General features: G+C 35.3%; 2 protein-coding genes across 3 annotated transcripts in view; both read left to right on the forward strand.

Moving 5' to 3' along the window:
- The first annotated feature begins 4,780 nt into the window (after window positions 1-4,780).
- LOC107563353 (uncharacterized protein C16orf45 homolog) lies at window positions 4,781-9,536 on the forward strand. The gene is made up of 3 exons (XM_016248206.1): window positions 4,781-4,908; window positions 6,875-6,945; window positions 9,111-9,536. Exons 1-3 carry the CDS (start codon window positions 4,781-4,783, stop codon window positions 9,227-9,229), a joined length of 318 nt encoding a protein of 105 aa, XP_016103692.1. The 3' UTR covers window positions 9,230-9,536.
- Window positions 9,537-13,212: 3,676 nt separating this feature from the next.
- The window catches only part of LOC107563358 (target of Myb protein 1-like), a 23,432-nt gene continuing 22,087 nt past the window's right edge, over window positions 13,213-14,557 (forward strand). The window contains exon 1 of one of the 2 annotated variants that reach the window (XM_016248215.1): window positions 13,213-13,362. In XM_016248215.1, the coding sequence (XP_016103701.1) occupies window positions 13,308-13,362 (55 nt within the window). In that variant the 5' untranslated portion in view covers window positions 13,213-13,307. The remainder of the gene's footprint in view (window positions 13,363-14,557) is intronic. The other variant, XM_016248216.1, reaches the window with a different exon arrangement.

The raw sequence follows: 14,557 nt of genomic DNA on the forward strand, positions 1-14,557 counted from the left end.
GGTATTGGCATATCATGGCTGTGACAAAGGAAATATTAAAGGGGTCATATGATGCTTTTTTAAAGATCATTATTTTGTGTATTTGGTGTAACAGAATATGTTGACATGCTTTTAATGTTCAAAAAACACATTATTTTTATTAGTCCTCTATGCCCCGCCTCTCTCAAACGCTTCGTTTAATCCACAAATAAAATATTGGTGGAACCTTGTTTTATCTTGCTGTTTACTTAAAGGAGTAGTTCACCCAAAAATGAAAATGTACTCACCCTCAGGCCATCCAAGATGTAAATGAGTTTGTTTCTTCATCAGAGCAGATTTGGAGAAATTTAGCATTACATCACTTGCTCACCAATGGATCCTCTGCAGTGAATGGGTGCCGTCAGAATGAGAGTCCAAACAGCTGATAAAACCATCACAATAGTCCAAAAACTGTCATTTCGTCACATGTGGTTGCAGCAAGCCCGCCGGCCGCTCCTTCATCGAATCCGCCGGCCGGATATCGTCCTCTTTTGGAAGGCCAAACAAAGTAGTTTTGCTTTCACAACGAAACACAGCCCCTTCACGACATGGTGGCGACGGCAACAACAAAACTACAGCGAGAATAAAAGTTACGCCTTCTTTCTTTGCGTGAACATTTGGGCAGCGTTATGCAAATCTTCCCACATCGTGACGTAGACATGTTGGGGCGTGTTAGAACGAGCCGTTTTAGGTAGGTGTGGCTGACTCTTAACTTTTATAAAGAATATCTCTTTGGATTTGAGACTTTGCAACTTTACAGATCTTCTTTATGCACCAAGAGCTTGTAACACTCCAAAGAGAAAGGAAAACTTGAAATCGCATCATATGACCCCTTTAAGTCACTTAATTTTGATCAGTTTTTCAGAAAACAAGACTTAATATCTTACCGTAAGTAATTGTGCTTCTCAAGTCAACGTGCCTTCATGTGTTCTTCAGCTGAAGAGGATGTGGTGTCCATGGCTGACTCCACCATCACTGTGGAGGACATCGAGGGAGAGCTGTTCAAGATCGAGAGGATAAAGGATGCACTGGTTCGGAAAGAGTCTGAGCTCAGATATATGTGAGTTTTACTGTGTTTTTTTTTTACTATGATAAGACCTGAGATGACTCTTTTACATGCAAGGTTAAAGGAATAGTTCACACAAACATGAACATTTGCAGAAATTTCAGGCCACCCAAGATGTAGATGAGTTTGTTTCTTCATGGGAACAGATTTGGAGAAATTTAGCATTATATCACTTGCTCACCAATGGATCCTCTGCAGTGAATGGGTGCCGTCAGAATGAGAGTCCAAACAGTTGATAAAACCATCACAAAAATCCACAAGCACCACTGTCTCTTACCTTACAGGGATGCACAGTGCAACATAGACTAAAAAATCAGTCTGTGCTATGAATAAATTTAGTACGTACAGTTTAACGATACAGTAACATCAGTCGAGTGTTTGAAATAACTTCCTTTTTGATCTGACATGGTTTCATATCACAAAATGAGGCAGAAATCATGCTATTTTATAGTATTCTATACAGTGATAAAAGTCAATTAACACTGCATTATAAATATACTTTATTATTAAAATACCTGAGATGGCTTGAAGAACACAGATAAACCATATATTGTCGCAATCGTATGTTTATTGTATTGATGTTTCATTTGATAAGATGTCTCTATTCGCATTTTATTCAGCTACAGCGATAGCTGGATGCCTTTGTCCATAAGGGATTTCCTGAAACGTCATAAGTTCTATTACTTCTGTGATGCACTTGTGGAGTTTATGCGCGCGGGCGCTAATGAAATAGACTTTACATTACATGGTGTGTTCTCACAATTTTTTTTCTCTCAGTGGTTGCATAAGATTTCCTGACAAAAATTAAGAAATTACTGTCACAGATTTTTTTTATCAGAATAATGTGATTATTTTATAATAAAACCTTAAACATTTCTAATGATTGATAGTTACAGGAAATATATATATATATATATATATATATATATATATATAAGAATCGTGGGAGCATCATCTCTATTTTTTTTTATGTAAAAAACTCAGTGTTTGTAAGAAACAAGTCTTTTATTTAGGTGTTTTAAATTTAAATTATTGCTTCTGGCCAAAACACAAGTCCATACTCCATAATAACGCTTCCTCACAATTAGACATCAACAGACAATTTAAGTAAATGTCCCATGATGCAATGCAGTTAGGAATGCATAAGATCACATAATGCAGTGTAAGCTGACATGAACCAATAAAAAATACCATATACCATGCTATACCACATGCCTGAGTTCAGTGTTATTATCTACAACATTGATTTTATTGAATATCTGAATATCATCAGGTAATTATGGGGCAAATGACTCATGTTCTGTCAACAGTTACCATTTTAACCAGGTATTTTCTTAGACTTAGAACTGAAGGGATAAGCCTGGGACATGAAAATAAAATGAACAATATTCTTGCTATTAAGGTGTATTATTCACACTCATTATATGGGAAAAAAAACAGCATGGGTATTCTGCAAAATGTTCATTTTTGGATGAGATATGCCTTTAAAAAATAATCAGAGAGAGTGTCACATTGACTGTCATTCCTTGTTTTTTATTCAATAACACTTTGAACACAAATTATGTGTAGCCAACATCAGAGCGGGAGATACAGGCCTAGATGCGATAAAAGCAGGGGAAATTGTTGAGGACATTTATTGATAAAGGGATTCAGTGCATTTATTTACAACAATAGTGTCTGATGGGAGTCTGTCAGAAGCCCTGCAAGTGAGATTTGTCTATTATGGCAGTAATATGTGTCTGCCGGAGCTGAACACAAACTGCAAATATATGTGTCTGCGTTGTTATTTGTGTGTGTATGACAGGAATGTAAATACTATCTCTAGCTAAACATATTATCTGTTATTTCATTGCTGAACAGGGATAAAGTCGTGGTATTCACACTTACCCGGCTAACAAAATGAACATTTTGCTAACATTCCTATTAAGTTATGAAAACATTATTTCTGAATGTTCAAAGAGTCCATTTTTTTTAATGTTTAAAAATGTTTTTTCTTGGTTATCCGAATGTTAAAATAACTTTCCATTTTATTATTTTGCGAACATTATGGGATCGTTACTGTTTTCTGAACATTCTGTAACAATTAGTAACTTTTAAAAAAACTGCTAAAGTGTTTCAGAAAAATGAACCATGAACGATGTGTAAATAATGTGCTAATGTTTTGAGAACATTATTACAGACCTGATAACTTAACATTCTGTTAACATTTTCAATATAAAAAATACAATGGAAAAAATGGTGTAGGGTTTGCTTTAAAAAAAAGCTAAGGAACAATTTTCACTTAGAAACTGATTCTAAATTTGACAAAGAATTACAAAAACACATTGAATTAAACATGATGTTTTGAACTAGAAAGACTAAAATATCTCCAGTAATTTGTTTGTTACATCTTCAGAAATAATGTGTAGCATACATTGATGCTGAAAAGCTATTCAAAACAGTTGTGCTGCTTAAAGGGGTCCTATTATGCTCTTTTACAAAGCCTTGATTTTGTTTTGGAGGTGTACTAGAACTTATACTAGGTTGTTCGAAAAACATTATTTTTCCACATATTTTACATTACTACAACACCTCTCTCCCCAGTCTGGCATGAACGGCTCGAAGAGTTCCTGTATCAAATGAAGGCCCTCCTTCTGAAATACGCAATGTGCTGTGATTGGTTAGCTGGGCCCGTGTTGGGCCAGTGTGTGTTGTGATTGGTTAGCTGGGCCAGTGTGTGTTGTGATTGGTTAGCTGGGCCAGTGTGTGCTGTGATTGGTTAACTGGGCCAGTGTGTGTTGTGATTGGCAGCACTCGGCGCCTGCTCAGGAAATATCATGCCCCTTACCATAGCCGCCTGCGAGCTTCAGTGTAAATATTGCGTCAAAATCAAATCAATTTGAGTGCGATTTATAGTGCGAATACCCGGATGATTGTAACCACTCTAAGTTCGTCTGCCTTGGGAAAGCTAGCGTGTCTCCGACATAGTGATAACACTCATAGCCTTCTCTAGTGCAGCTCAACCAGGTCTCGTCTCATTCGTCGATATTTGTGATATCACAAATCCCGGAAAATATGCATTGTAGTCCAAACGAGTCGTTCGTTGTAGTTTTTGAAAAGTGATTTCTGTTAAAGCAGCACTATGTAATTTTTGGCGCTCTAGCGGTTAATAAACAGAACTGCACACATCCCACGGAAGAACATTCCAACCGGAGCTACTTCTCTTAAGTTTATGTCTATGGCGATTCACGCAGGTACTGTATGTGTTACTCCGCAGCGGTGACGACCCGACCAGGCTACAGTAGTCCATATATAAGTACTTATTATAAGTGTACCGTAGTGATTCGGAAATAAGACAAAAACGCGGTTTGGAAAATGAATTCATGATGTACTCGCTCATTATATACATTTTGCAAATTTTGAACACAGAAAAACTTACATAGTGCTGCTTTAAATAAAATATCTCCTTTTGAAGTGGACTTTGAGCTTTGTAACTTTGCAGATCTTTTTTATGCTCTAACAGCAACATTACAGACTAACTAAAGTTGAAAAAGTGAAAAAGCATAATAGGACCCCTTTAATATTTTTGTGGCTACTGAGAAGCATTTTAATCTTTCGGGATTCTCTGATTAATAGAAAGTTCAAAAGAACAGCATTTCTTTGAAATGGGTATCTTTTTGTAACATTATAATTGCCTTTACTTCCACGTTTGCTCAAATGTCCTTTGCAGACAAAGACAAGTCAAATGAGGACAGACAGCATGAGGAAGAACTACTTCAGCAGATCCAGAAGCTGGTGGAGACGCGGGACTTTCTAGTGGACGACATGGAGTTTGAGAGGCTCAGGTCAGTTTTAAAGAGCCGCCGGCTTTCAGCGACAGGAACATGGGCCACAACCCTTTAGATTGCCGGCTAGCATGCGTGACTATCGGCCCCAAGAATGTGTTTTGTGCCTCTTGTGGCTGTTCCCTCATCTGTGAAGATACTGCAATCCAATTACTCTCCACTTGAAGCCAATAATCCACCCTTACCTCACCACGGCCGTCACACACACACACCTCACATCACACTCACAGATGGTCCCAGCGGCTCTGATTCTGAGAGACCAGAGAGATTGATTTGCAAGAAAGAAATGGAAAAAAAGAAAAGAGATGTATTTTTTTCAGTGGGTTGGGTTGATTGCCATCTGCCAAGACCTCACGACTGTGTGTGTGTGTGTGTGTGTGTGTGTGTGTGTGTGTGTGTGTGTGTGATCGTGAGTGACACACGCATCAGTAGTACCCAACACGAATGAAATCCTCACAGTTTATTCATGGGATAAATGAGCCGCCGTCACCCACATGACAAGCAGTTATTACACGGATGGATAGTGGAGAAGAGAGAGAGAGAGACAGTGAAAAACAGAGAGATGTCAAACACTCTTGGTTTGCACACTAAACCGATGTTCTAAGAGAATAATTGATTGTTTGGAGTTTGAGTGTGAATGTTTGGTTAATGCTCGGTGTCTCACGTCACAGTTGTTTGCATGTGAGTTTGGTTTACATTTTAGGGACTGAACATTTTTTAAAACTTTGTGGCATTGTGGGGAGCAAACAATAACTGAACAAGAACAGCGGCTTAATAAACGTGCAGAATAGTATCGCAATGAAAATATATAAATGCAGAAAGCTTAGTGTGATTGTTAGGTTAAAAATTAGGATAATTTGCCATGATTTTGTGTAAAAAGCTTCAAAAATCAGTTTTAATTTATTTCATTTAAGTCTGAAATATATTAAAGTTAGAACAGATTCAGAGTAAGATTCAGTTTTATTCACAAATGATGTGTTTTTATAATATTGTAATGATGCATGATAGCTTTAGTGAGTTGATACAGTATACAGTTTATATATGGGATATGAATAATTAGTGGCAAAAAATGCTGACATGTGCTTTTATAAAGGCACAGGTGCATTCCATTAACAAACCTTGGTATTTGTGTGCCAATTTAAAAGTTTGGGGTAAGATTTTTAAGAAATTAATACTTTTATTTAGCAAGGATGCATTAAATTGATCAAAAATGTCAAAGACATTTATAATGTTATAAAAGATTTCTATTTTTTTTTTTTAAATCGACTCATCAAAAAATCCTGGGGGAAAAAATGCATCACGGTTTCCATAAAAATAATAAGCAGTACAACTGTTTTCAACATTGATCATATTAATAAATGTTTCTTAAGCAGCAAATCAGCATATTAGAATGATTTCTCATGTGGATCATGTGACACTGAAGACTGGAGTAATGATGCTGAAAATTCAGCTTTACATCACAGGAATAAATTACATTTGAACATATATTTAAATACAAAACAGTTCTTTTAAATTGTAATAATATTTCACAATATTACTGTTTTACTCTATTGTTGATCAAGTAAATGCAGCCTTGGTAAGACTTTTTTCCCCAAAACACACAGACTACACAATATTAATGTTTTACTGTATTTTTCATCAAATAAATTATACCTTTTTGAGCACAAGAGACTTCAAAAACATTTGTTACTTCAAAAACATTATATATTTATTTGTTACTTCAGAAACATATATATATATATATATATATATATATATATATATATATATATGTGTGTGTGTGTGTGTGTGTGTGTGTTTATAGTCTCTTGTGCTCAACAAGTTTGCAAATGAAAAATACAGTCAAAAGCATTAAAGAATCATACAGACCCCAAACTTCTGAATGGCATGTGCACATGAAAATGTATCTTGACTTATGCATGCGTTTGTGCATTTGCCTTCCTGACGCCTGTTATTCTCCACTCAGAGAGCGAGAGGAGGACAAAGAGATGACTGACTTCCTACAGACCAAAATTCCCAACAGGTGCAGCATGAAAAGTATGTGTGTGTTTCTGTGTTGCTGTGAGCTCAAGGCCAAGCTCTTAAACCTCCGTTTTTCAGCTTTGAATGCACAAATTAACATAATAATACATTCTTTGAGCATCTCCATAATTGTTTTACTCACTGCCTGCTCAAGTTTAATGAAAATGCAAACTAGATAAATTAATAAGGAATCTGCTTATTGTTAGAAGCGGAATGTTAATTCCGTTCTTGGGCTGTTAAAAAGCTGTCTTCATTTGTTTTCTTTTAGTTCAAAACTAATGAGGTAGTTCAGAACCGGAATAAATATTGCAGAAGTACACGAATGTCCCTGAAAGTGGGAATGGCTTGACTGTAAATTAGAGAGAACTCAATCAAATACTAATCAGTGTTGTGGATAGAGTTTGAAACGTCTCACAAAAATATACAAATATTTCAGAATCTTTAGTGCTGCTTTTTAAAAGCTTACGAACTGAGCTTTTCACTCAAAGTAAACATTGTATTTTATTTCATCTGAACTCAGCCCAACTCTATTCCACAGTTCAGTTCAGTGAGATTCAAGTCAGATTGATTTATACAGTGCTTTTTTCCACAACACTTTTTTTTCAAAGCAGATTTACAGAAAATCATGATGTTAATGTTTGTAATATCTTAAAATCTTCATGCCTTATAATCACATTTTGGCAGATTTGTTGTTATAATAGCAGTTATATTATATAACTATATATCATATATCGCCCTATGCAAGTATATTGTATTTATGTGGATAAATATCCAATTTTATATAAAGAGCTGGGTAACAATATAGTCTTGCTAATGTTTCACATGAGTGTACTGTTTATATTTTTAAAAATATATAGTTCAGTCATGAAACTCTAGATGGCGCATTCTGACGGGGTGTTAACGTAACTGATGATATTCAGAGAGTTAAACGACTTGGCACAAGCTGATTGGTTCATGCTGCATATGCAGCCAATGAGCTTACTGCCTTGCATTTATATAGCTGGCTAGAATTCACTTGAGACTCGTGCAGTGTGCTTTCAGAGTTATCTGAAACCCTTCACCTTCCCCAGCTCCACCTGTATAGATCTGCTATGGGTTATTTTATATGCTATTTGTGCAGCAGCATGTCTTAAATACTCACAGCACTGTATCGCTGTATGCATTGGCAGTAACAAGTTCCTGTACTTGCTTGCAGCAGCAGCAATAATCTACAACTACAACAATAACCAACAGCAGCAGCAATTCAGCAGCAGCGAGACCAAATACATTAACATTGTCATATCCATCACCATGCTAAAATGTTCAGAGAGTTGTCATGATTGAAATGTTTATATTTTAAAAGATATTGTTGAAACAATTTTCACACAAAAAATTTTAGTTAGTAAATTTCACAATTAATTACAAAGAAACGGCAAGTAACTGAATTAAACATGACATTTTGAAGTAGAAAGACTGAAATAGTATTTTCTTGTCAAATTTACTCCAGTAATCTTTGTTCTATTTACAACTTTGAAAACTATTTTTTTTGTATACAGTGCTCAGATAATTTCAACTCATCTAATTGGCAACGGAATGCTTTCTAAATAAATTTCAACCCAATATATTTGCAAATGTACTGGTATGAATATACCTCAGCTCTGATGCTCGATAGTGTTCAGAGATGCTTGAGAGTGATTCAGAGAAGGTCACTGCCTTTTAGGGCTGCACAATTAATAAAATTTCTGATCGTGATTACAATTATGGATGCCACAATTACATAATCGTTCAAAGCGGCAATTAATCGTTCAAAGTCCACTTACAGTATGTTATTCTGCACGCTTAAGATATGTTTTTTTCTTTCTACATGTTATCTTTTAGTTTTAGTATAACATTATAATACCATTCATATTTTTACTTTTTTTTATAATTTAAAGAAGAACCCAATCCGATGTATATTTGACATTTAAGGCTTAATACTATAGCACTAAAGGTTTTTCAGTTAGAGTGTTTTCAGCTTGTTTATTTTCATATAAAAATACGGCATGCAGTTGCATCAAACAATGGTATAAACATCATTCAATGTAAATTGTGATAACCGTAATTAATAATCGCAATTACAATTTCAAGGGAATAATCGACAATTATGATTTTTGTCATAATCGTGCAGCCCTACTGTCTTTCTCTCGCTCGCTCTCTTTTAGGACACAACAAGGACAAGAGAATGACGTCCAGAGCCCAGCAGACCTCGTCTCCTTACGTGACCAAGACAGGTGTCACCCTGCTGAAAGAGTGCTGCGGCTTCACCTGCTCCATCATGTAGATACTGTACGTGAATGTAAAACAGGATAGCGTTCAGCGATGAGTAAACCAGCCCTCAGATCAGTGATTCAGCACAATATTTTCAAGCACTCTTTCACATTACATTTCAGAACAGACGGCAGTGCATGAGCACCAAACTCATGTTCATATTAAGCAGAATTATTGCATTAACCTAATCGAGGAGACATCCAGAATTAGCAATGTGATTAGATGGTACGGTGTAGCCTTAAAGGCATAGTCCACCCAAAAGTGAAACATCTGTTATCATTTACTCACCCATAATGTTGATCCAAACCTGTGTGTGTTTCTTTATTCTGCTGAACACAAAAAGATATTTCGAAGAATGTTGGTAACCAAACAGTTTCTGTTCCCCATTGCTTCCATTGTATTTTTTAATGCTGTGGAAGTCAGTGTGAACCAAAATTATAAGGTTGCCAGCATTCTTCAAAATACCTTTGTGGTTCACAGAAACAAGAAATTCATACAGGTCTGGATGAGTATTAATAACATATCATTTGTATGTACCTTTATTTGTATCTACAAATTGTATACACTACTGTTCAAAAGTCTGGGGTCAAAAAAAAACTTAATTTATTTAGCAAGATACAATAAATGTATCAAAAGTGACAAAAATATTTACAGTGTTACAAGATATTTCAAAGCAATTTCAGTTTCTGTAAAAACACTATGTAGCAAAAACTGTTTTCGACATTGATAATAATAACAAATATTTATTGAGCATCAGATCAGCATATCAGAATGATTTCTGAAGGATCATGTGACACTGAAGACTGGAGTAATGATGCTGAAAATAGTTTTGCATCACAGGAATAAATTACAATTTAAAAATATATTCAAATGGGAAATGGTTATTTTAAACTATAATGATATTTCATAAATTACGCAGCTTTGGTGAGCATAAGAGTCTTCTTTCAAAAACATTAAATAATCTACCGACCCCAAACATCTGAATGATAGTGTATTTGTGATGCATTGTTTTGACTAAAGTGTTTATGCAAATAATGAAATAGTATTTAATCTAAAAAATAAAATAAAAAAGAATCCAAATTGTGAAACTGGTGAGAAATGTGTATTAATATGTGCAGCAACAAAATATTGAAATATAATGCACACAGACATATACTTGACATGTATTATGCTGCTTATTTGTGCCCATGCTTCTATTGTTATTTTCATGCCTCTAAATGATATTTTTCCACTAATGAATATAAAAGAATTCTGATGGATGAACCAGTGCTTCATTGTCTTTTAGTGGACAGCTAAATATACTACAGACTCGTAACATTATAAATAACAAAACCATGATAATCAAGGTTGCAAATAAAACAAATAGAAAAGAAAACATCTCATAATATGTAGTTCAACATCTTAAGTTTGAAGATAAACGTTCACTGACCATTTGTTCAACAGGTTTTTGTGGAAAGAGTGATTTCGTGTTGATCTCACATTAGTAAAGTCTTCATACCACAACAAAAGTCCCAACAAACCTCATTCTGAGCACTAGCATTGCTCTTATTTAATAAACCCAGGTCACTGCATGTGTGGCTTTATTGACAGGTTCCTTATTACAGCAGGCAGGAAGGAACCGAGAAATTACAGGCAATATAAATATAAAATCTGCTGCTATTTTGAATGAGCAGACTCTCGCTCTGCACAATATAATCAGGGTTCCGTTTACATGGCTGATTTTTCTTCATCAAGCTCTCACAGAGGATCTAGTGTCATGTGACATTTCTGTTGATTGGCTGAACACTGTCCACAGCTGTAGGGAAATCCAGCTCATTTCCCTCTAGCTGCGGGCAGTGTGATGTTTACCTCTGCTGTCAAGATTATTAAACTCATAATAAAGATCTCTTAATTGGCATGGGTTATATTGACTATGGACTCAGGAAGGATTTTGTTCTTTAGAGCTCGTAAACTGTCTGTTTGAAGATATACACTACCATTCGAAAGTTTGGGGTCGGTGTGATTTTTTAAATAAATGTTTTTGAATAAAGTCTCACCATTTACTGGATCAACAATAGATTAAAACAGTGATATTGTGAAATATTACACTTTAAAATAACTGTTTTCTATTTGACTATATTTTAAAATGTAATTTATTAATGTGATGCAAAGCTGAATTTCCAGCAGCATCCGTCACTCCAGTCTTCAGTGTCACATGATCCTTCAGAAATCATTCTGATATGCTGATTTGATGCTCAAAAAACATTTATTGTTATTATTAATGTTAAAAACAGTGGTGCCACTTGAAAAAGAAAAGAAATGATCATTCAAAAGAGCAGCATTTATTTGAAATAGAAAGGCTTTTATTACAATGTTTAAGTCTTTACACACTTTTGATTCAGTTTGATTTATTTCGTTTTTTTTGGCTTTCAACCTTTTTCCTCTGTTGATCTGCATCACACACAAATGTGCCGTGAGTCATATCTGACTCATTCATGGCAAAGTTCATTACAGGAGGATGTTCTTATGAGTTCTGCCTCTAATGAAGAACTGTGAAAAGCTTTGAAATTTTCCCAGGTATGTTAATCAACAGTCAGACCTATGCCAAAAAAAAAACAAAAAAAAATTATAATGCTGTTCAGCTGTCATTTTCTTGTCTATAATTAGAATGATCTGAAATTACATGTATTCTAGGACAAATTAAGACCATGAAATGAAAATGACAAAATAATGAAGAATCTGCCATTTAAATATAGTATCTCTCTGTTGTGTAATGTGGATTTCTGACCTTTACAACTGCAGTATTTCATGTCAGTACCACAGGTGTTGTTCTGCATGGTGTCTTACTGAAGTTCTGACTATCAATCACATAGATAAACTACATTCGCCACCATGTGGTTTATCACGAAAGTTCATCAAATCACAGAAATATATATATATATATGAATTCTTGTGAATACATTTTTCATTTATTATTTTATTTTTAAATATTATCACACTCTGTTAAATATTGAAAAACTCTTATCCCTTACAAACATTTAGCCATAGTTCTTAAACGTATTTCAGAATAGACAGCTTTCTCACAAAAGATGAAATATTATGATTATTATAAGATTATCTCAGCAGTGTATACCAGCTAAATCTCTCCTTGTTATCTGAAACTGGAAGGCCTGATAGGTTATGGTTTTGAGGCTTGCAGCTAAAGCGGTTGACCTTTAGAGAAAAAAAGACTAATATTACTGCAGGCAGTATTTCAGATAAAGTCTGACATGCATCAAAATTAGCTTGACCTCCCATGACAATTTTTACAATATAAATCATTTGATTCTAGTCTTTACAAGACAAAAAAATGCATCTCGTACACCAAGGATTCAGATGTTTTCTGTGAGAGCACACACGCACGCCCTGAACGATCACCAGACTGCTTTTGTTATGAACTCTCAAATCAAATCATGTGGGCAACACACTAGGGCAGGGCCTGCATTTCACAGCACCACACCTTATACAGTCATTTATGCATAACTCCATGCTAATAAGACATTTTTGCTCTGTTTCTAAACAACAAGAATACAGTACGCAACCAGCATGATTTCAGTATGTAGTATGTATACTGTGTATAACGTGAATTTTCTGTTGCACATTATTATACATATATAGAGTTGAATGCATGGAATACTGTATCCCACAATGCAATGTGTTTGCACACATCCTTCAGTTTCCTTGTGATGGGTGAGTATCAGCAGCTATTTTTAAATCTCTGTCCTTGATACATTATTTACTTTTAATTTGATTAAAACGACACAAAATTAGCTTCTTGAATTCTAATTTAAGATAGATATTAACTTGACACTTGTTGAATTAAACATTGCAGAACTATGCTTATCACTGCTGGTCATAAGACAAGACTGTAATAGCATACTATTGTTTTTAAACTTATGTTGTTACGTAATGCATCCTATTTGACATACTAATGAAAATAGTATGCAGCATACAGTGTATACTTAGAAAAGTGCTACTGTCACTTTAAGAGATGATGTAATCAGTTAAGTTTGTTTGAGCTCTCTCCAGCTGATCGGCCCGAAGCCGAAACACTGAGCAGCAGAGACGCTCGGATGATGGAGTTTTTCATAGGAAACCCGTTTTCTACACCCGTGGGTCAACTTATAGGTGAGTAACACGCTGGATGAGATCGCAAATCACCCGCAATACGTTTAAGCGAGCATCAGTTACGCACAGAAAGGCGAGTGTGTACTTAAACTTGATGTGTCCAATACGACTGTTTGATATTTACATCGAATTCAACAACATTATCTATATATTCGTGGCTAGTTTACTTGCAAGACATAAATTAACACGTATACATCGTTTAATTAAGGATGACATTAAAAAGGATACGATTAAATTGAGATGAGGCTCAACGCCCCATATCTGTGTTCGTGATTGGCGGAACTGTGTGTCAATCAAATGCTGTCCGCAAATAGTAACGAAGAAGGGCGGGACGAAGAGGGTTTGTCTCGGTGTACTCCTTTTGACCCATTTCTTAGTCGCTCTTCTTTAGAAAATAAATATTTTTATCTGAGTATTAAAACGGTTATGTAACCCATTCCAGAATTTACTCTTGGTTTCACAAGAGATACAATATCAGGGCTACTTTTCAGTCATTTCAAGGGCTGTTCTGCCTCTTTTGATAGTGTCATTGCAGCTAGACTCTCATCTATCAAATGGGCTGCACAGAGCAGTTAGTGTGGAAGGAACTGTTTGTTTCAGCCAAACACGATAATTACGCATTAGCAGCAAAATTATCTTTGCAGTGCTCTGCTCATCCCAGATTTCTCCTTTAGATGAATAGAATTGTCAGATTGCCCAAATAAACTTACTGAAAGGTTCACCCATAAATTAAAATGGTCACAATTCACTTCATGCTGCTACTTTTCTGTGCAACATGAAAGGATTTTGGTGCATTTGTAAGAATGTTATGGAATATGGAACACTATATATATATATATATATATATGTATATATATGTATGTGTGTGTGTGTGTGTGTAGAATGACAACAGTGTGGGTAAAAAATGACAACTTCTATTTTTGTGTGAACTATCCCTTTAAACATGGTTTTTCAAGTTTGTATCATTACATAGGGTGAATACCAGTGAAATGACCGAGCTTTTGATGGAACTCGCCCTTTCATACTGTTGTAAAGCCTGTTTTCCCTGCCTAGATGCTGAATCTTAAAGGGATAGTTCACCCAAAAATGAAAATTTGATGTTTATCTGCTTACCCCCAGGGCATCCAAGATGTAGGTGACTTTGTTTCTTCAGTAGAACACAAATTATGATTTTTAACTTTAACCGTTGCAGTCT

This window comes from Sinocyclocheilus grahami, unplaced genomic scaffold (genome assembly GCF_001515645.1).
Source record: "Sinocyclocheilus grahami isolate Dianchi unplaced genomic scaffold, SAMN03320097.WGS_v1.1 scaffold870.1, whole genome shotgun sequence".
Taxonomy (NCBI): Eukaryota; Metazoa; Chordata; class Actinopteri; order Cypriniformes; family Cyprinidae; genus Sinocyclocheilus; species Sinocyclocheilus grahami.

Bases quoted from the DNA above. Each gene is read 5' to 3' on its own strand.
- LOC107563353 (XM_016248206.1), top strand. From the start codon at position 4,781: ATGTCCTTTGCAGACAAAGACAAGTCAAATGAGGACAGACAGCATGAG. The intron at 4,909-6,874 runs GTCAGTTTTAAA...TTCTCCACTCAG, and splicing joins ATGGAGTTTGAGAGGCTCAG to AGAGCGAGAGGAGGACAAAG. The intron at 6,946-9,110 runs GTATGTGTGTGT...GCTCTCTTTTAG, and splicing joins CAACAGGTGCAGCATGAAAA to GACACAACAAGGACAAGAGA.